Source organism: Mobula birostris, chromosome 8 (genome assembly GCF_030028105.1).
Source record: "Mobula birostris isolate sMobBir1 chromosome 8, sMobBir1.hap1, whole genome shotgun sequence".
Lineage (NCBI taxonomy): Eukaryota > Metazoa > Chordata > Chondrichthyes > Myliobatiformes > Myliobatidae > Mobula > Mobula birostris.
In genome coordinates this window covers 121862508-121885018 of record NC_092377.1, presented here as the reverse complement: position 1 = coordinate 121885018, position 22511 = coordinate 121862508, and the positions used below count along the sequence as shown (strand labels likewise).

General features: G+C 43.2%; 1 protein-coding gene across 6 annotated transcripts in view; it reads left to right on the top strand.

The window, feature by feature from the left end:
* Window positions 1-19446, top strand: part of LOC140201648 (cell adhesion molecule CEACAM5-like) — a 107419-nt gene extending 87973 nt beyond the window's left edge. For 5 of the 6 annotated variants that reach the window (XM_072266097.1, XM_072266095.1, XM_072266096.1 and 2 more), the window contains one exon: window positions 17315-19446. In XM_072266097.1, coding sequence (XP_072122198.1) covers window positions 17315-17431 — 117 coding nt within the window. In that variant the 3' untranslated portion in view covers window positions 17432-19446. The remainder of the gene's footprint in view (window positions 1-17314) is intronic. The other variant, XM_072266094.1, reaches the window with a different exon arrangement.
* The last annotated feature ends 3065 nt before the right edge of the window (window positions 19447-22511 follow it).

The window sequence follows — 22511 nt, the reverse complement described above, 5'->3', positions numbered from 1 at the left end:
ATGCAATCCATTTATTTTTGTCTGTCCAACATGCTCTTTCTATGTGTCCTACTTTGTTGCATGTTTCTGAAAGTTTTGCCTTTAAGCCTGCATTGGTCTGGTATACTATATGCGAGTCCATGCCAGAATGCCAGACCATTTTCTGTTTCGATGGTGAAATTTTGTTCACACTACCTTTCATTCTGAAATGTGATTCAATTGAATCTTTGTATGCTGTTTCCTTTGATACAGTTATTTCAACCACTTTTTTAATTGTAAGTTGTACTTCATTTAGGAGCTGTTTTTGAATGCTTTTTTATAAGATTCCACAATCTCTCGGTGTATCATTAAGCCCATGACTAAACTGACAATGCTCAGAGAAGTTTTTCAGCCACAAGTGCTGAAATGGATTTTGCTTATGAAACTTAAAGCATTCCACAATCAACAGGGCTTGGCTTCTTGCACTACTTTCACAATATCAGCTACACCTTGCCCAAAGCTCATTTCAGATGGTTTGGTTGGAGCAGTTAAACTTCTAAACAAACTTTATGCCTTTAACTTCAATGCACTCAGCAAAATTGGCACCCACTTTTCATTTGCTTCAAAATATTGCAATATTTTGCATTATTATACAATGTCCAGTTATCACTTGTGCAATCAAACACATCAATCTTTCAAACATAGCCAGCCACTTCTACATTTTCATTTTTTATGCGTTTCTACAATGCAACAGAAAAAAAAAACACCAGCAAAAAAGAGATTTACACAGTGCAAAACAAACATGTCTAATATACAATTCATAACAGTAAAGAAAAAGCACCCAAAATAAAATCATTTATAGTTGGTATCCTCCCCATCCTCCCATTACGCAACTCCAAGCCAACCATTTTGATGTAAAGAAAAGTTAAACAGAGTTTTGTCACCACAGAGCTGTTATTATTAAAAAAGTATATTGCCTACTCTGTTGGCGCGTGGCCAAGTGGTTAAGACGTTCGTCTAGTGATCTGAAGGTCGCTAGTTCGAGCCTTGGTTGAGGTAGCGTGTGTGTCCTTGAGCAAGGCACTTAAGAACACATTGCTCTGCGACGACACCGGTGCCAAGCTGTATGGGTCCTAATGCCCTTCCCTTGGACAACATCAGTGGCATGGAGAGGGGAGACTTGCAGCATGGGCAACTGCTGATCTTCCATACAACCTTGCCCAGGCCTGCACCCTGGAAACCTTCCAAGGCGCAAATCCATGATTCATGAAACTAACAGATGTCTATATTGCCTACCGTAATATCATAGTACCGTAAACCGTAATACCTTTCATATGAAAGAAAACGTAAAACTTAACCAGAGAAAAAAAAGCTGAAAGTAAGGGAATAAAATACAAAAAAAGGAGGATAAACCTTAAATCTAAGGAGGAATTATGAAAATACTCAAGAAAAGTTTCCCACATCTGTTGGAACTTTATGTCCGAATTAAGAAGTGAATAATGAACCTTTTCAAGGTCTAAGCAGGATATAATGCCTCTTAGCCATTGAGCATGAGCGGGTGGGGCAACATCTCTCCACCTAAGAAGAACTAAGCATCTAGCGAAAAGAGAGGCAAAGGATAATGTTCTCCATTTAGTCAGACTCAAATGCATGTCAACTTCACCCAAGGTAACAAAAAGAGCAATCAAAGGGTTAGGTTCTAAGTAGCAATTGAGAATATGGCATAAAATTAAAAAGACTTCTCTCCAAAATTTCTCCAAACTAGGCCAAGCCCAATACATATGGATAAGAGAAGCCTCGCCCCCTTTACACTTGTCACAAAAGGGACTAATATCAAGATAGAACTGCGATAATTTAGTTTTAGACATGAGCCCTATGTACAACATAGAACTGCAAAAGACAGTGTTGAGCACATAAAGAGGTTGAGTTAACTGGCTTAAGAATTGAATGCTAAACTTCGTCGGACAGAGAAATATTTAAATCATGGTCCCATTCTAATTCTTAATTCTAATTCTTAGTTCTAATTTTATCAAAGGTCGTTAACTTATCACGAATAGTAGATATTGAACCTTTACCCAATGAATTTATACAAAGAAACAAGTCCACAACGTTTTTTTTGGGCATCTCAGGAAAGTTTGGTATTAAAGGGTTAATAAAATGACTAATTTGTAGAAATCTAAACATTTTCTTTAATTTATGGTTATTTTTACCAAGTACTCATTGTTTAGTAACCTGTGAATTTGACCTTTATCTGTCATTCTTTTTAAACTCACTTACGTCAGTCCCTTCCTGAAACGACATGCTGTGTTCCTTTTCTTTCTAGTGCTTCAACAGATAGCAGTCAACATGGGTTCACTTAAAATTTCCTTGTCACCACTGTTAGGTTTTGGAACTCTAAAACATAAAACTAATTGAAAGCAAAAAGCAGGAGCCCAGGAGAATGTGTCTAAGTTTGTCTTTACTTCAAGCAAGGTGAACACATATAATGCGGTGGTGTGCTGATCTATGCCATTCACATACTTTTTCATATAAACTGTAACAAATTATTTAAACAAACCAGAATGCTCAATCAAACAATATATTTAGAATATTACTCAAATATTAAAGATACAACAATGCTGAAGTTGTATAAGACTTTGCTGGGGCCTAAATCAGAGTTTTATGTGCTGTTTTTGTCACCCAGCTAAGAAAGATAACAATAAGATTGAAAGTACAGAGAAAATTTACAAGGATTTACAAGGATGATGTCAGGAATTGAGCACCTGAGATTAAAGAAAAGGTTAAAACAGGTCATGACTTCATTCCTTAGAGCGTATAGAATGAAGGAAGATTTGATAACAGTATTCTAAATTATGGGGGATTTAAATAATGTAAATGTAAACAGGCTTTTAACACTCAACTGGAGTGAAACTAAAACTAAAGGTCATGGATTAAGGGTGAAACATAAAATGTTTAAGGGAACTTGAGGGGGAATCTCTTCACACAGAGAGTGATGAGAGTGTAGTGCAAGCTGCCAGTGGAAATGGTGGATGTGGGTTTGATATCAACATTTTTGATAGTTACATGGATGGAAGGGATATGGAGAACTTTGGTCCATGGGACGAGGCAGAGTAGTAGTGCAGCTATGACTAGGTGGGTCAGAGTGCTTCGTTCTGTGCTGCTGTGTCTGATGAATAGGGCTCTAGGTAGTTTCAGTAAGTGAGGGTGCACCTGGCAAATGGAGTTTAATGTAGGAAAGTGTGAAGCCATAAGAGGAACCAAAAAGAAATTATAATTTCAGTGGAGAGAGACCACAAGCGATTGAAATACAGGTGGGATCTAGGCATTCTAACGTAGTTATGTTAACAAAAAGCTAAAGGCAGGTCTAACAAGCGGCTAAGACTGCAAATTACATTTTAAAATAGCAAAGACTGGTTCCAACTGCGCTGGGTTCTGGTGAAGTCACAACTGCAGTATCATTTACAGATGTTTTTCCATTATTGAAGAAAGGAGATACTGGTTAATTCCTGGGGTGAGAGTGTTGTCTTATTGGGAGAGGTTGGATTGTATCCCATGGGGTGTGAAAAGGACAAGGAATGACCTTATTCACACATCTCAGACCCTGAGGGCACAGGACAGGGGATGTGGAGATATTTCCTTCAGTGAGAGAATCTTGAACCAGGCGACAGTGTTACTGGAGTGTATATGGGTGATAGGGGTACTCACTTCACACTGATGTGGGTGGGAACTTCTGGCAGGGGGTAGGGAAATCTTTGGAATTCACTGCTCCAGAGGGAAGAGAAGGATGGATCACTAAGGGGTGGAATTTAGAAAGAATCAGAGTCAGAATCAGGTTTAATATCACTGGCATATGTCATGAAATGTTATTGTTTTGCAGTAGTAGTACATTGCAATGCATAATAAAAACTATAAACTGCAGTAATGAGTATATATTATATACTCGTGTATATATAAAGTTCGGGGTTGAGGCCCACTACAGCCCTGATGAGGGAGAGGGAGAAGTGGAGAGTCCATCATCATGCCTGATGCTGGCCCCTTAGGCCTGAGTTGACGTAGTAGTAGTAGTAGAACAGCCCTGATCATGATGAATAGTGGAATGGGTTAGAGGGGCTGAGTGGCCTTCTCTTCCTCCTACAATCTTCCTCTTGCATTCCTGCCTGTTATGCTTTGCCAACCACTTTGTCCCGCATTAGTTGTAATAAGGTTCATTGATTGCTGTGGCTTATAAAGCAAGTTCTGGTTCTACCTCATGTCGGGTAAAACAAACTGGAAGGAAACAGGAAGCAGTGGTAATCAGTGCCAGACTGGCAGTGGGGGAGGGAGGGAGAGCAGGATTAGTATCTGCAACACTAAGTGACTGAAGTGTGAAACGTCCAGCAAGTAATGCAGTTAATCACCGAAATATAGAATATCTCCTCCCAGACCCCACAACCTCTGCCAACTGTATGGAGCAAGGCAACTAAACACTTTGTTTGGCCCCAGGTTAAATTGTGGGACTCCACAGAGAGACAGGCAAGGTCTTCACCGTCTCCCTTTCATTAGATTGTGAAGAGGCATTGCACAGTTTATTCTTGTAAATGTCTTCTATTTTGATTTTCTGTGCCCCTTTCCCCAGCCGCTTTCTGGAACCGTTGCAATGATTGTAATGCTCATTTGCCTGTTGGATCATTCAAGCATTAGCCACCATGTAGTTTCATAAAGGCCAGACCAGCTTTGGGTACTGATCACCAGCTGGGTTTGAACAATAAGGCAACACACACAGAATGCTGAAGGAACTTCAGGTCAGACAGCAACTATGGACACGAATAAACAATGTTTAGGGCTGAGACCCTTCATCAGGACTGAAATAAAAGATGAGAAAGAGTCAGAAGGTGGGGGGATGGGCGGAAGAAGAACTGTATGTTAGGTGAAAGATGAAACTGGGAGAGGGGGAGGGTGGTGAAGGAAAGAACTGGGAACTTGCAAAGACATGTTATCAGGAAGGATACCTGGCTGTTCTAGCAGGTCTGGGTGAGCACATGGTTGAATATATGCTCACCCACACTTGCTACCACAGCCACGTATCCTTCCCCGGAACTTGTCATTGCAATTTCCCAGCTCTTTACTTCAACCCTTCCCCCTCTCCCTATTTCACTTTGTGTTTCTTCTTCCTCTCCACCCACCTTCTTCCTCTGACTTTTCAGCCTTTTTTCCAGTCCTGATGAAGGGTTTCAGCCTAAAATGTTGACTGTCTATTCCTTTCCATTGATGTTGCCTGACCTGCTGAGTTCCTTCAACATTTTATGCATTTCCTTGGAATTCCAGCATCTGCAGATTTTCTCAGGTTTGAACAACAATCCGTTTGATGCTGGAATCACCATTACTGGCCTTCCAGTTTGAATTCCTTCCCTCCACTTATGTTCTTATTCTGGCTCTTGTTCCTTTCCTTTCAAGTCTTGGTGAAGAATCTCAACCTGGAATATTGACCTTCCATAGATGCTGCTGGACTTGCTGAGTTCTTCAATTATTTTGTGTGTGTTACTGCTGCTGAGCGCTGAGCATTTGTACAAACAAATCTCAGATTATTTAAGGAAGTGAATTGACATTTTACAATGATCCTGGGGGGCGTTTGAATTCGCATCACTCAATTACTGTCACCAAGTTCCCTAGTAACATTTAATCCTTCAGAAGCAATAACATGTTTGAGCTTGTTGCTTCTGTAATAATGTTCACAGTCGTCCAATGTGGCAGCTCCTGAATCCCAACATCAGGTTGTGTGTGTGTGTGTGTGTGTGTGTGTGTGTGTGTGTGTGTGTGTCTGGGTTTGTACGCTTTCCCCCAAACCTATGTGTATTTTCCCATGGTTGCTCTAATTTCCTTTCACCTTCCCCCTCACCCAGAGATATGCAGACGGGTAGACTTAATCAAGTCATTAGATGGACTGGCCACCTTGGAGAGGGAGAGAGGAATGAATCTGCATGTGAAGAAGAACAGGTTACAGGAATGTTGCTGGATGATGGGCTGTGTGGCCTATGGTGTAATATTTATCACAGTCCTATGGAAATGATTCAATGCTTGAGGATGGGTTGAAAAGAGTTTGGTTGTGGTGTAATTTTTATACTTGGAACAGTCTCCACCCTGATGGAAAAAGATGCTGTAGTCCCATGGAAAATAGTCCTGATGATGGGGCTTGGCCTGAAGCATCAACTGTACTTTTTTCCATAGACGCTGTTTGGTCTGCTGAGTTCTCAAGAATTGTGTCTGTTGCTATTATTAAATTTGATGTGTAAAACTGCCTGCATTCTGTCCACCATGAGCAAGTCTGTGGGGGAGAGTGAGAAACTGGGTTTTGCAATATGATTTTTGATTGAAGGCTGAAGAAATATGATAAAGTTATTACCACAATTTCCCATTTCTCTTATCTATTGTTTGCAAAATGTATAGTGTTTGACACTACTACAGAGCAATTGAGAGCGGTTGGAACATTCAACTCCCCTTCCTCCTTCTACCAGCACACAGTGACTGCAGCAGCATGCACCGTCTACGGAATGCCCCGTGCTTACACAACCGGGCAGTTCTGCTAGCCCCTACTGAACCCCCACCCTCACCTCTCCTGCCCTGAAGGAGAAGGGCAGCAAGGGAAAGGACGAACAGCACCACCCTCTCTCTCCCTCACTCGGAAAACTATTTGCCATGCCGTCACTATGCCAATCCAAATCCTGGAACCTTCCCCAGCGTGGCTGTTTGAGGAGGGCGCCCACCATGAACTTCTAAATGAGGGATGGTTAAGGGAGGGGTGATAAATACCAGCCTTGCCGATAACGCCATCCCCTTAAAAATAAGAAACAATCCCCACCACTCTTTTATGAAAATATTCCTCAGAAATGGTTTTCCTGGTGACTATTCCCAGCTGAGAATTGTTCCACAGGAGAAAATATGCTCTCCGTGTAATCTATCAACACCTACTGATATTATAAAAGGGATCGGGGGTATGGAGGGAAGGCTGGTACAGGGTTCTGAGTTGGATGATCAGCCATTATCATACTGAATGGCGGTGCAGGCTCGAAGGGCCAAATGGCCTACTCCTGCACCTATTTTCTATGTTTCTATAAAAAGCAGCTAAGCTCCCTTATCACCAGAGTCCGTGCTGCTTACCCCAAATTACTGAACCTCTCTGCTCCTCCCTCAACCTTCCAGACATTGGCAACCAGAACTGAGTGCCCGGCTCCAGTTCAGAATCAGAATCAGGTTTATCATCACTGTCATATGTCATGAAATTTGTTGTTTTGTGGCAGCAATACAGGGCAATAAAATAGAAGTTTCTACATGTTACAACAAGGAACATAGAATGAATAAATAGTGCAAAAACATCGCAAGAAGTGAGAAAGTGTTAATGTGTTCATGGACCATTCAGAATTTAGATGGTAGAGTGGAAGAAGTTGTTTGTAGGGTACAGAGTATATGTCTTCACATTCCTGTAACTTTTCCCTAAAGATAACAATGTGAAGAGGACATGCCCTCAATGGTGATGGTCCTTAATGATGTATACTGCCTCCTTGAAGCATTGCCTTTTGAAGATGTCCTTGATGATGAAGCTGGCTGAGTTTCCAACCCTTCACACCATATGGTGATGCAAACAGTTAGAATACTCTCCATGGCACATTTATAGAAATTTTCTTGAGTCATTGGTAACATACCTTCTCAAACTCCAATGAAATAGTGCCGCCGCCGTGCATTCTTTGTAATTGCATCAATATGTTTATCCAATGATAGATCCTCGGAGATGTTGACACTAAAGAACTTGAAGCTGCTCACTTTTCCATTGCTGCTTCTTCATTGAGGACTGGTGTGTATGCTATTTCTAATCCAGCCTGACTGGTCTGCTGTTGGGCAAATCAAGGATCCAGGTACCAAGGGTTGTATAGAGGTCCACGTTCTGAAGCACGTTGCTTAGTACTGATGGGATGATGGTGTTGAATTCTGCGCTGTAATGGATAAGCAGCAGCCGATGGAGGTATTGCTGTTGTCTAGTTCATCCAAGGCCAAGTGGAGAGCCAGTGAAATTGCATCCATTGTAGAACTATTATGGTGGTAGGCAGATTGCAGTGAGGTCCAGATCCTTACATAGGAAAGAGCAACCTCTTAACGCACTTCAGCACAGAAGATGTGAATACTAATAGGTCACAAATCTCCTTTAAATGTCTCCCTTTTCCTCTTAAAACTATGCCCTCTATTATTTGACATTTCTACTCTGGGAAAATGATTCTGTCTATCCTATCTATATATCTCATAATATTATAAACCTCTACCGTAGGGGTTTCCAATGTTTTTTTATGCCATGGACCTCTACCATTAACCATGTTGTCAGGGAACACCAGGTTAAGAACCCCTGCTCTATCAGAACTCCTCTCAACTTCCAGAGCCCCAGTGAAAACAAGACAAGTTTGTTTGACCTCTCCTCAACTCACATGGTCCTGTAATCTAGGGAACAGTGTGGTGAACCACTTATACACCCTCTCCAATGCCTCAACACCCTTCCTATAAATCTTCATCAGGTGTGACCTGACCAAAGTTTTACACAGATACAACAGAACGTCTCAACTCTTAGATTCAACCTCTCTGCTTTTCCAATTACCATTTCAGTTCCATACAATCTCTAAACACCATCTCCAAATTTCACAGTCAAATTCTGCAAAGATTGAACTGTGCTTCACAGCTGTAACCGTTAATATAATCATGTTAGTTAGTGTGAAAATAAAACAACTCCAGAATGTTGGAAAATGAGGAAAAATACAAAATGATGAATACTTACCCTGTGTCTGAAATTTCAGCCTCAAAACCCCTCCTTCTCTGTAGCCCCAACCAGTCTCTTCACACCCTCTCTGCAAAGCTCTGGTCCCCACACTCCTCCATCTGTATGATCTCTCCTGCCCCCAAAACCCCTCTATGTCTCTGTAAACTCCTCCCTTGAGCCCCTGCACTGATCCCTGTCTGTAAATCTCTCCTACCCTTACACTCCTCCCTGTCCCCATAAATCCCTCCTGCCACTACATCCCACTATCTGTAACCTCATCCAGTCCTTAACCCTTCCCTGTTTCTGTAACAGTCTGCAAGCCCTACTTGCCTCCCTGTCTCTATAGTACCCTCTAGCCACTATGCCCTTCTCTTTCTCTGCAATCACACAAGCCTCTACTCCCTTCCCTCTGTAAATCCCCTTCAATCTCTACACCCTCCTCATGTGTAACCTCCTCTTGTCTTACCTTCACTGTCTCTGTAAACTCCTCTGGCCTTTACATCCACTCTGTCTCTGTATCCCTCAATTGCTATTCCTTCACTGTCTCTCTGTCTCTGTAACCTTCTCTGGTCCCAATCACCCTCCCCATCTCTGTTATGGCCTACCACCCTGACACCCTTAATGAAACATTTAATATCCTCGGGGGGATTTGGCTGTACAGATGTGGAGATGTTTTTCTTCAATCATCGTAAATATTTGTAGAAGGGACAAAATCGCAAGATTGAACCTGGTGCGGGTCGGAACTTTCGTTAGAGGTTTCAGTATTTCGAAATTCTCTGCCCTGGAGGGCAGGTCACTGGCGTAAAACTTAAACAGGGGGAGATTAACGCTTGAATTGTCGGGGAGTGGTTTGGCAAAGGATCAAGGATGACGGGGAACTGGGACAGGAGAACCTAGGGCAGATCCTATTGAATGGTGGGGGAGGTTAGAAGAGCCGAGTATTTCTTCTGCAGTTTCCTTGACATCAGGTGTTGTTTGGACTATAAAACAAGGCTTTGGGCAGGATTTCTAATCTGACAATATGTATCTAAGTATGTCAAAAGCTGAAATTCTGGGATGTTTTTTCCCTTCTTGTTCTTAGAATTAAGAGTTCGTTGGAATTCAGGAAGTGTTTGTTAACCAAACTAGTTTGTTCAGTTCCAATTTTTGTTACTACAAAGGAAGGAGATTATACAATCTACAGCAATTAGATCTACAGTAGCCGTATTAACCCTTTATGGATTGGCTGCACAAATGCCCGGAGAGAGACAGAGAAGGAGGAGATCGGGATCATTCCCAGGTTTCTGCAGCTGCGCCACTGCAGACCACATTTATCTCTGCTCTGTTGTCACTGCTTTGTTTCCGAGTGTCTTTTCTTCCAGGGAACAGACAAGAATAACTGGGAACACACTGTGTCAGGCATCAGCTGTGGAGAGACACACAGTCTGCATTTCGGGTCCAGGACCCCCAAAGAACCCAAGACCCAAGAACATGACCCAAGAACAATAGCTGGTTCTCTTGCACGGGCCTTGTTTCCTCAAATTTCTGTTTGAACGTCAGATTTTCAGCAGCTGTGCAGATCTTATTTTAAATAACAATTTACTTGGAAACTCCCTCCAAATGGACAATCATGTTAAAACATTTCAAAAGTGTAAAGCCATGAGCATGATAGGTAGTGTGGATAGTCACAGTGTATTCTCCAGGGGCGAAATCTAAAATTAGAAAGCATATGATTGAAGTGAGAGGAAGAAGTTTAAAGATAACTTTGTTCTCACACAGAGGGTGATGAGTCTGTGGAACAAGCTGTGTCAGGAATTGGTACAGTTACTACTGTTGGACAGGGTTGTGGTAGGAAGGGACATGGGCCAAACTGAGGCAAATGAACTAGATCAGATCGGTATGAATGAGTTGGGCTGAAGGACTTGTTTCCATGTTGCCTTGCTGAAGGGTTTCAGCCCGAGAAGTCAAGTGTATTTTTTCCATAGATACTGCCCGGCCTGCTGAGTTCCTCCATCATTTTGTGTGTGTTTCTTGGATTTCCAGCATCTGCAGGTTTTCCCTTGTCCATGTTGTAATACTTTCTGACTACTAAAAAGCTCTGGGGCAGGAGAGTGGAAAGACTCACGCAGAGTGGGAAGATTGTAAACCAGATTCCTCACACAGACAGAGAACATTTTTTTTAAATGATACGTAGTGGCAACAGATGAGTAATCACAGCTCTGTGTGTGTTTGCAGGTGTGCGTGTGTGTGTGTGCAATGTGTGTGTGTGTGCACATGTGTATGTGGGGGGAGCTGGGTAGGGGGTGTGGGTGTGGATATATATATATCTAAGCTGGTGGGCACATGGCCAAGTGGTAATGGCATTGGACTAGCGACCTGAAGGTCATGAGTTCGAGTCCCAGCCGAGGCAACGTGTTGAGTCCTTGAGCAAGGCACTTAATCACACATTGCTCTGCGACAACACTGGTGCCAAGCTATATGGGTCCTAATGCCCTTCCCTTGGACAACATTGGTGTCGTGGAGAGGGGAGACTTGCAGCATGGGTAACTGCTGTTCTTCCATACAACCTTGCCCAGGCCTGCGCCCTGGAGAGTGAAGACTTTCCAGGCACAGATCCATGGTCTCGCAAGACTAACAGATGCCTTAAATAAGCTGGACAACATGGATATCTGATGGGAAATAGAGTAGAAACTGCTGTGACCAACAGATGCACTGAAGGGAGAGAGGGGGAGTTGGTGCTGAGAGTCTCCACTCTCCAGAGAGTAGTTTCAAATCCCAGTCCTGCCCCTGAGTTGTATCACCTCCAGCAACAAAAATAAATTGCAGTTTAAACAAAAGGAAAACAACGGCTGCCTGAGCAGCTGCTCACTTCTCTATGTAAGCCTGACATGGCCACCAACGCAGCTCAATTGATTACTAAAATGTCAAGCGAGGCAAGTCGGTCCAACCCGGCTGTGCTGACCCCGGCCTTGATGCTGAGTTCCTCCAGCACGTTGTTAAATACTCCGGCTCACATCCTCTCTCACATTTCTGTCAAACACGCTGTCCTCTCTGGCAGGCGTGCTGCTCTTGGTTTGTCCCTCATTTACATATGGAGGGGGTGCGCTTTAGCGCGGTGAATTGGTCGTTGAGATGTGGGGGGAAACCCACTCAGCCTTAGGGAAATTGATAACTGGTTAAATTACAAACACGAGTAAGTCTGCAGATGCTGGAAGTACAAAGCAACTCAAGGTCTCAAACTGAAACGTTGAGAGGTTATTCTTTTCCATAGATGCTGCCTGACCTGCTGAGTTTCTCCAGCGTTTTGTGGGTGTTGATCTGGATAAGTTAGCTTTCATTTCGAGAGGTCTAAAAGCAAGGATGTAATGCTAAGGTATTGGTCATACTCCATTTGGAGTTTTGTAAGTTATTTTGGGCTCCATATCTAAGAAAGGATATACTGGCTTTGGAGGATCCAGAGGATGTTCACAAAAATGATCCTGGGAATGAAAGGGTTAATGTATGAGGCACATTTGATGGCTCAAGACCCGTATGCACTTGAGTTTAGAAGAATGAGAGGGGTCATCATTGAAACGTTTGAATATTGAAAGTCCTAGATAGAATGAATGTGGAGAGGATGTTCCCTATACTGGGGGCGTTGCTGACCAAGGATGCCCATTTAGAACAGAGATGAGAGGGAATTGCTTTAGCTTCAGGTTGGCATATTTGCAAAGTTCATTGCCACACATGATAGGTACTTGATCATTGGTGTGTCGACATTTTAGGGAGAAAGCAGGAGGATAGGGTTGAAAGAGAAGATAAATCAGCCATGATTGAATAACGGAGCAGATCAATGGGCTGATTGGCCTAATTATACTTCAATGTATTATGGTTCTGTAACATGTAAATCCCACCATGGCAGAGGGCAGACCAAGCGGGTGAAAACACAGCCCCTCAGATCCCCTTTAAATCTCACCCTCCCCCAACGAAAATGTTTTGTTCCTTTAGAACTGCTCTGTAAACAACCAGCATCTCTAATCCCAGGCATGCATTCAGAAGAAAACATTGTGGATCTGCACCTCCCAGATGGAGCTGTTCATTGCAGCTGTTCACTCCTTCTAGGGACATAGGTCCTACTTTGTCCACCTGGAATGTGCTCAGTGAGCCTGCCCCTACAGCAATCAGTGGAGAGGGGAGTATTTAGGGTATGCATTCCCGTCCTGGAACGAACAACCCCAAATGAACCTCAAGCAGACAGCCCATTGTTCTGAAACTCTTCTCTTCTGGCTCTGAAATCACAGGACAGGAACAGGTCCTGCAGCCCAACTTGCCTGTGCCAGCCAAGTTGTCCACCTGAGCTGTTCCCATTTGCTCACATTTGGCCCTTATCCCTCTAAACCTTTCCTGACCATTCTCCTGTCCAAAAATGTATATTAAATATTGTAATTATAGCCATTTCTACCACTTCATCTCATAGCCTGTTCCATACATCCATCACCTTCTGTGAGATAAATTTGCCTATCAGGTCCCCTTTGTATCCTCTCATCCAAAACCTGGCACACTAGTTTTGGTGAGACTCAGACCCCATTCTGATCACTCCACACAAGTAGAAGGAGGTGATCATTTTCAGCAGATGACAGCCTAACCAGCTCCCCCTGACACTCAGTAGGGTTCCCATTACCGAGTCCAACAATGGAGTGTAGGGGGAGCTGATCACTCTAATGAGAAACTCTTCAGACCCTGGCCATAGCTACAGGATTAAGTCAGGGTCTGTTGATCCCATGGAGAGAAACTCACATTCTGACTCCACCAGTCCTTACCCCTGTTTACAGGGGATTAGTCAGCAGAGTGATGAGACATTCCCCACTTTCCTCTGTGGAGTTAGTCTATACCCACCACATTACTTGTCCCCTATCGAAAGTTTGGCGTGTGTTGGTGCGTGGCTAAGTGGATAAGGCATCGGTCTAGTGATCTGAAGGTCGCTAGTTCAAGCCTTGGCTGAGGCAACGTGTTGCGTCCTTGAGCAAGGCACTTAACCACACATTGCTCTGCGACAAAACTGGTGCCAAGCTGTATCGGTCCTAGTGCCCTTCCCTTGGACAACATCGGTGGCGTGGAGGGGGGAGACTTGCAGCATGGGCAACTGCCTGTCTTCCATACAACCTTGCCCAGGCCTGCACCCTGGAAACCTTCCAAGGCACAAATCCATGGTCTCACGAGACTAACGGATGCTATTACTATTACTATTGAAAGTTTAGAGATATGATGGGACACTTCCCAATTCTCTGGGTGAGTGCAGCTCCAGCATCTGTCAAGAAGCTCAGCAACATCTTGAGACAGCCCACTGAATTAGCAGCCCATCTATAAATCCCCCCTTTGCTCCACCACTGTTAAACAGTGGCTATAGTGCACACTATCCGTATAACAGACTGTGATTACCAGCTGTAGTTTACTCCAACAGCAATCCCCAGAACCTCAATACCCCAGTTCTCATGGCCAGAGGGGAAGGGCAGCATAGGGCAGGGTACACCCCTGGGGTAATCCTCTGCAGTCCCCATACAGAAATCTATCAGCTGTTCCTTCACCATTGCTGGGTCTGACCTCAAGGATTCCCTCCCACTATCAGCAGCTTCCCCACATTGACTCCAGTTGGTTTGGAATGGTGAGAATCAAATGCCCTCTCTCGACAGCATAACCCACCATCCAGAGTAAATGGTGAGCCCCATTTTCCCTCAGTGGGCTACCCTGGGATCTCAAAGAAACAAGCTATTTGGCCTACCTTACACATGCCATGTAGTTTTCTGCTTCGTTCCATCTGCCTGTACCCAGACCATACTCCTCCATACCCCTCTCATCTATGCACCTATCCAAACTTTTCTTAAGTTCTGCAATTGAACCTGCATCCAACTCTTCCTCTGACAGCTCATTCCACATTTGCAAGTTCCCCTTCAGGTTCCCCTTAAGATATTTCAACATTCAACCTAAACCTAGTCTCACCCAATCTGAGGGGGAAAAAAACCTACATACATTCAGCCTATCTGTACTCGTCTAGTACTGTATACCTTGATAAGATCTCCTGACATTTTCCTACACTCCAGGAATAAAGTCTAAACCTCTTCAACCTTTTCATATAATGCAGGTCCTCAAGTCCTGGCAACGTAATGTGTAAATTTTCTCTGCCCTCTTTTTATTGGCTTCTTTGACATCTTTCCAGTGGCATGTGAATAGAAATTCACACCATACTCCAAATTCAGCCTCAGCAAAGTCTTATACAACTTCACCGTTATATCCCAACTCCTGCACTCTATGCCCTGGATTATAAATGCCAATGTGCAAATAGCTCTATTTCAGGCATTATCCTGTGATTCCAATTTCAAGGAATTACGAATCTGCATGCAAGTTGGTATAGTTTTTCATCTAGCTTTTGTGGTTTATATATTTAATTGTATAATTCAAAATATCACGTCCTGAAGAAGGTTCTCAGCCTGAAACATTGACTGTTTATCTTTTCCATAGAAGCTACCTGACCAGCTGAGTTCCTCCAGCATTTTGTTTGTGTTGCTTTTGACTTCCAGCATCTGCAGATTTTCTCCTGTTTGCAAAATATTGAGAATTTTGTTTCAGTGAGGGCAGGACATACGCTTTTACATTCTCGTAATATTCATTTCATACAGCAGTTTTTTCCTCCCCCACCCCAACCCCCAAGAGACACTTCATGAAACCGTGGTTCTGCATGATGTGTGTAAGCAACATTGTCTCGTGAGGTTCCTTCTGCCTGATCCAACCAGAACTTCCTGTTATAAGCACCAGCTGCACGTTGTTCAGTCACAGATGGCTGATGCCTGACTTACAGCAACACAGAACCACAGGCCAATGTTTATTGCCTCAACCTAATTGGAGAGGTGGGGGTGAGTTACCTTCCTTTCCAGAAGTCTTTTCTGTTTTACTAGGAAGTGTGCAGGAGTTAGAGCTCAGCTGTCTTTCCAAGGTGAGTAACCCTGGCACATTCTTTAGACAGAGAACACTGCGGACACTGCGTGGTGGTCCTGGAAGGAGAGGATGTTTACGGAGAGTGGGTAATGCAAATCAAGCAGACTGCATTGTCCTGGGCAGAGGCAAGCTTCTCAAGTTGTTGGAAGCTGCCCTCACACATGGGAGTGGAGAGTGTCCCGTCACACTTCTAACCCAAGCCTTGGAGGTATGGAAAATAAGGCAGATGTGAAGTGCATGGACGAACTCCACCCTGGCAAAGAGGTAGTATTCCACCAAATTCCCCACTCATATATTGTTCAGAGGAGAAAGGTAATATGGTAGATGTGGCGTGCATGGACTAATCCACCTAGGCAAGGGGTAAGTGTCCCACCAAACTGCTGACATGTAAATGGGGGATATGTAATGTAGCGAATATTGAGATTATGCATTAAAAGTCACCCAGTTTGGGAGATGTGATGTTGCGGTGGACATGAACTAACTTCATTTTAGGGAAGACAGGAGTGTGTCCTGTCACACACCTGACCTGTGGACAGGAGAAAGACATTGGCATGTCAGGGGGTGAGTCACTCTCCATGGGATCCTTAGCCTCTGGCTTGCCCCTGTAACTATTTTTGTGACTGTTCCAGTTGAGTACCCAGTCAGCAGTGATCCATAGGATGTTGAGAATGGGGAATAGAATGATGGCAACGTTACTGAGTGCCAAAGGGAGGTGAAAAGACTCCCTCCTGTGGGACATGGTCACTGCCCACTGAAGGCATTGTCCACTAAACAGCCCATGTCTGATTGTGTGTTGTCTTCCATTAGTCAGGGTACTTCAGTTTGGCACATTGTTTTCCTGTTATATAAGTCTTAGGTGTGGCCACAAATTAGGAGTACTGTGTACAGTTTTAATCTTGCTGTTATAGAAGACATGGTTAAAGTAGAAAGAATTTGGAAAAGATTTACAAGATGTTGCCAGGACGAGGGTGAGGTTGGACAGGTTGTCTTCATTCCTTGAATTGTAGGAGAACAAGGAGCAACCTTAGAGAGGTGTTTAAAATTATAAGGGGCCTAGGTAATTGGATGATCACAGTCTTTTCCCCAATGGAGGGGAGAGGCAACTTTATCATGCAAAGGATGGTAAGAATACAGAACGGATTGCCAGAGAGTGTGTTTGATGCTGGTAGAATAGTATAATTTAATAAGCCCTTGGACAGGGACATGGAGGGGTGTGTCTTAGAGGGATATGGACAAAACGCAGAAAATTGGAACTAGTTGGTTGGACACCACAGTCATCATGGACTTGATGGGCTGAAGGGTATGTGTCTGTGCTGTACTGCTCTGTGACTCTATTTCTGATCATTTCAAGATTGGCAACTTCACTTCTCCACCAATCCACAGGCCAGGAGTGTGATGGACCACTCCCCACCTTCCTGGGTGGGGTTAGTCTATGCAATCCACATTCACCACATTATCTACCCCCAACTACAAGTCATTATGGAAGTTCAGATAGTCAAGTCAATTGAAATCAAGTTCATTGTCTCTATAGTTGGCTGACATGGGCTGCATCATCTACAGTGAAGTTGCTCGCGGCGTAGCTGAAGAAGCCAGTGCACTGTGCCCACCTTACCCTCCTTTTCCTTTGTATTGCAGGCGAAAGACGGATATGTGATTTACACCAGGCCCAATATCATTAATGCAGGTGCCAAGCCTACCAACGAACCCGTGATTGACAACAGGACAGACTATGCTGAAGTGAAGTACCGATGATTTCCCTCCACTAATCAGAGAAAACTTTCCCCAAAATGCACTGAGAACTGCCTATGTTATCTACTTCCCATGCCACAAGCATGTGATTTCTCCTTGAGTTTTGTTTCTCTTTCTTCAAGGCCCACTGGGAAAGGGGTTGGGCAGGCGGGGGGGGCTTGACGCCTGCACGGTCGACCAGTCCAGTTCAGCAGGGATCGTCATGACGTGAGGGAGGCACGTGATTGCAGCTTTGTCCCTCAGCAACCATGCAATGCTCGCCTCAGATCCTTGGAATTCAACATTCCACAATTCCTGGCCCGACAGGATCATGAAACCTCCCACCTAGGTAATGTAGCCACACCGCGGAATGTGCATTCTCACACATTACTACCAATGAACACACATCAGAGAGCAGCTGGATCTTCCACCACCACCCCCCATTCCTCCACCCTTCACCTCCCTTGTGTCTGGTCTCCCCACACCTCCAATTGCCCCTCGGTGAGTGTCTGCTTTCTCCAGCTGCTTCCAATGTGCCGAGGAAGAAGTAGGGTCTGTTGCCTCAACTGTCCTTGCGAACACCTGCCCAAACCCCCTTGAAGCAATGAGGTGATCTGCACCACCTTACTCATACTCACCTTGTTCCAGTTTGTGGGATCTTGCTGTGCCTCTAACTTGCCTCTGTCCTTCCGAACTCATGTCAGTGCCTTTTGCCTGTTGATATGGTACCACTACTCCGTGTGGAAATTCAAGACATATATTTTTTTATTCATGTATGAAGGGAGTGGGAGGGGATTGATGGGGAGGGAATGTGATGAATGGTGCATGATTGAAACTTCAGAAGTTTATTTTTATTTATCTGAGTGCACTAACTGTTGACACTTTGTATGAATTTCATTGGCACTTCCCATTCTCTCTAGATGTTCTAGATAGGCAATCTCACTTGGGCTTTCCCTTGCTCTGTGAGTGAACTTGGTTCTTTCCCCCGTCCAAGGGGCTGTACAGTCCCGAAACTTCAACTATGAGAGAAAAAAATATAATTCTTTCCCCCAAAAAATGGGGTTGCTTTGCAAATGATTCCAAACCGGACAAGTTTGGTGAAATTTCACATGCCCCTTGTTGCTGTTCAGCTCCTCGCAATTCCACTTACCGTCATGCTTAAGGAGGCTCTTCAGCTCACTATCAGTTTGATCGGCTCTGCTTTCAGTAATCCATGATGCATATGTCTCTTCAGACACCAACTCACTTTTGTGGTCTTTTTGTAGCTTATTGTCCTTCCTGGATCGTAAGGTACAATTGTTAACCAACCAGCACATGGAAGGAAACTAGATCACTCAGGGATGGATGGTGGGGCATCGGGCAGTGGGTGTTGGGATGTTTGGGAGTGGAAATGTGTGAATTTCACTCAAAAAATTCTGGAGGATGAAATCGAACCCCGGTGTCCACTGTACATACTTGCAAAACTCCAACTTGTTGCTATGTGTAAGCAAGCCCATTAAAGACCTACTTACAATAGCAATGAGGTCTATAAAATTAGAACAACCACATCTTTTTCTCAAAAGTAGACCCTGCAGATCCTGTTTCTGAATTGACCAAAGTTACCCTTAAAAAGCAGCTCCAGAAATAGAAGCAACACACACAAAATGCTGGTGGAACACAGCAGGCCAGGCAGCATCTATTGGAATAAGTACACTCGATGTTTCGGGCCTGCTGCGTTCCATCAGCATTTTGTGTGTGTGGCTTGAATTTCCAGCATCTGCAGATTTCCTTGTGCTTGTGTCCAGAAATAGATAATGTTTTATTAAAAATTTAAATCTGATGTGGAAACAGATGATTCAAACGAGTATTAATTAACTGATATTTAACTGTTGAAGCAGTGTAATAAACCAGGATTGACATAAATTTAAGGCAAAGTGAAGTGTAATCTGTTCCAAAATGTTTGCTATAAATGTAATATATATATATTTCAACAGACATCAGCCAATTAACCAATCTGTACTGAATCAAGTTATTAAAGAGCTTTAATGTTTCAACAATCACCATGCTATGTTCTTTCTGACCGCGTTTTGCCCCGATTGATCTTAATTTGACTGTGCTCTACATCTTCTCCAAGAAATATGTCTGTAATGGCTTTAAAACTGGATTCATTGAATAGAGAGTGTTTGGCATGAGGAAAAATGGTCTTCATAGTCACTTCACCCAGATAGTGGGATGTACTTTAGAGGAGAGATTAGGGTACAATATAAATCGTTTCCCGAAAACTCTACTATTTCTTCTTCTTAAGCCCATCAATCGTACTAGGCTGCAGACAACAGCTCACCAAAGTCCTCTGTCCTGGGCAAGTCTTTCAAGTTTACACCATCTTCTTAGTGAATCATTCTTGTCCCAAAGATGAGGTCTTTGAAGCCTCTGTTGGTGTCCCTTTTTTTTATCGGATGGGGCTGCTAGCCACATGTCCAATGCTACTCTTTTCACAGCTGAGATTGGAACTGCTCATGGCTGAGTCAACAACTTTAATTGCTTTTCTGAAAAAATGTAAAATCAATTTAGAACGTTATGTGCCATTCTGTTCAGGGGCATTTAACATATGCAGAGGGCACGGGGGGATGCGGAGAAATTGGATTAGTATGGATAAGTGTAATAGTTAGCAGAGGCACAATGGGCGGAGAGGCTGGCTTCGCATGCAGAACTGTATGAATCTGGGAAGAGAGTAGATCCACAAGCAAGCATTATTCCAGCTGATTTCTGCACTTTTCACATCTGGACTAATTTATCTCCTAGTGACTCCCCAGTTAACACGCCCCCTTCCCCCACTCCCATGCCTAGCGCTAGGAGACGGCCAGCACGGGAGCATGGTATCACTGGATTTAATCAAAAAACCCTGTTAGTTTCCTACAACATAGAAACCCAGAATCAGAATTAGAATCAGGTTTAATATCATTGGCATATGTGGTTATGCAACAATACATTGCAATGCATAATAAAAAAATAAAAAAAGTTTAATAAATAGTGCAAAAAGAGAAAAAAATGGAGTAATGTTGTGTTCATGGGTTCAATGTCCATTCAGAAATCTGATGGCAGAGGGGTAGAAGTTATTCCTGAATCACTGAGTGTGTGGCTTCAGGCTCTGATACCACTTCCCTGACGTATCAATGAGAGGAAGTTATGCCCTGGGTGATGGAGGTCCTTAATGATGGATGGCGCCTTTCCGAGGCATTGCTCCTTAAAGATGTCCTGGATGCTGGGGAGGCTAGAGCCAATGATAGAGCTGACTGAGTTTACAACTTTCTGCAGCTTCTTTCGATCCTGCGCGGTGACCCCCATACCAGTTGGTGTTGCAGCCAGTTAGAATGCTCTCCACAGTACATCAGTAGAAATTCGGAAGTGTCTTTGGTGACGTACCAAATCTCCTCAAACTCCCAATGAAATATAGCTGCTGTCATGTCTTCTTTGTCACTGCATTGATATGCTGGGTCCAACAGAGATCCTCAGAGATGTTGGCACGCAGAAACTTGAAAATGCTCACCCTTTCCATTATAGATTGTTCGATGAAGACTGCTGTATGTGTCCTCATCTTACTCTTTCTGAACTTCACAATAAATTCTTGCTGATGCTGGGGGCAAGGTTGTTGCTACAACACCAGCCAACCTATTGATGCTGTACACCTCTCGCCATCATCTGAAATCCTGCCTAACAATAGTTGTGTCATTAGCAAATTTACAAATGGCACTTGAGCTATGCATAGCCACACTGTCATGGATGTAGAGAGAGCAGAGCAGTGAGGGGCACCAGAGTTGATTATCAATGAGGCTCACCCTCTCCACACAAAGAGCACCAGAGGTCGGGATCAAACCCAGGTCTTTCGTGATGGGAAGCAGCATCTCTGCCAGACCTTAAAGCAGGTTATGTTAGATCGAAATGATATTGATCCAGAGGTCCTTCAGAAGTCAAGGAAGATACATGATTACTGTAATTGTATTTTTATTAGGTGTTGGTAACCAACTCCCTCTATTGTGAAGGAGAGTGAAAAAAGCGAAAGAGAACAAATAAAAGATAAAGAACAATGAATGTGTGGTCAGCTTACACTAAAAAATATCTCACTAGTGAGATAAATGAAATTGCAGTGCCAAGAGTAAGCCTATGAAATATTCAGGTTCAGTGATATAACGCAGGCTACAGAGAAACTTCCAGAAAAATACAGAATCAACTATACTACAATTAATGATGATTCATTGAACAGTTGCACACATAGATCTGATTATATAATTCACTTCAACTCTAAAATGATTCTATTACCTACAGACTCATTTTCAAGGACTCTTTTCAACTCTAACTCTCTGAAATATTTTATTCTATTTGCACAGTTAATCCCTTGCGCATTGGTGTTTTCTAAACCTTTGTCTGGTTATGAGTAGTTTCTTTTGTAAAATTCTATTGCATTTCTTTATTTTCATCTTAATGCCTTCAAGCATATAAACCTCAAGGAGCAATATGGTAAAACATGTGCATGTACTTCGATAATAAACTTACATTAAAGGAGGAGGTACAGGAGCCTGAAGAGACACAGTCAACATTTCCGGAACAGCTTCTTCCCATCTGCCATCAGATTTCTGAATGGACATTGAACCCATGAATATGACCTCACTTTTTTTTGTTGTCTATTTGCACTAGCTACTTAGCATACATTTCTTCTTGTAATTTATAGTTTCTTTATTATTATAAATTGCAAAGTGCTGCTGCCACAAAACAACAAAACTCATGACATATGCCAGTGATTCTGGGATTGAAACGCTAGTCATTTGAAGAGCATTTGATGGCTCTGGCACTGTACTCACTGAAATTCAGAAGAATGAGGGTGATCTGCTTGAAAACTATCGAATGTTGAAAAGCATTGACAGAGTCAATGTGGAGAGGAGGTTTCCTATGATTCGGGAGTCTAAGACCATAGCCTCAGAATAGAGGGGCATCCTTTTAGAAGGGAGATGAGGAAGAATTTTTTTAACCATAAAGTGGTGAATCTTTGGTATTCATTGCCACAAGTGACTGTGAAGGCCAGATCATTGGGTATATTTAAGGCAGAGGTTGATTGAGTCTTGATTAGTTG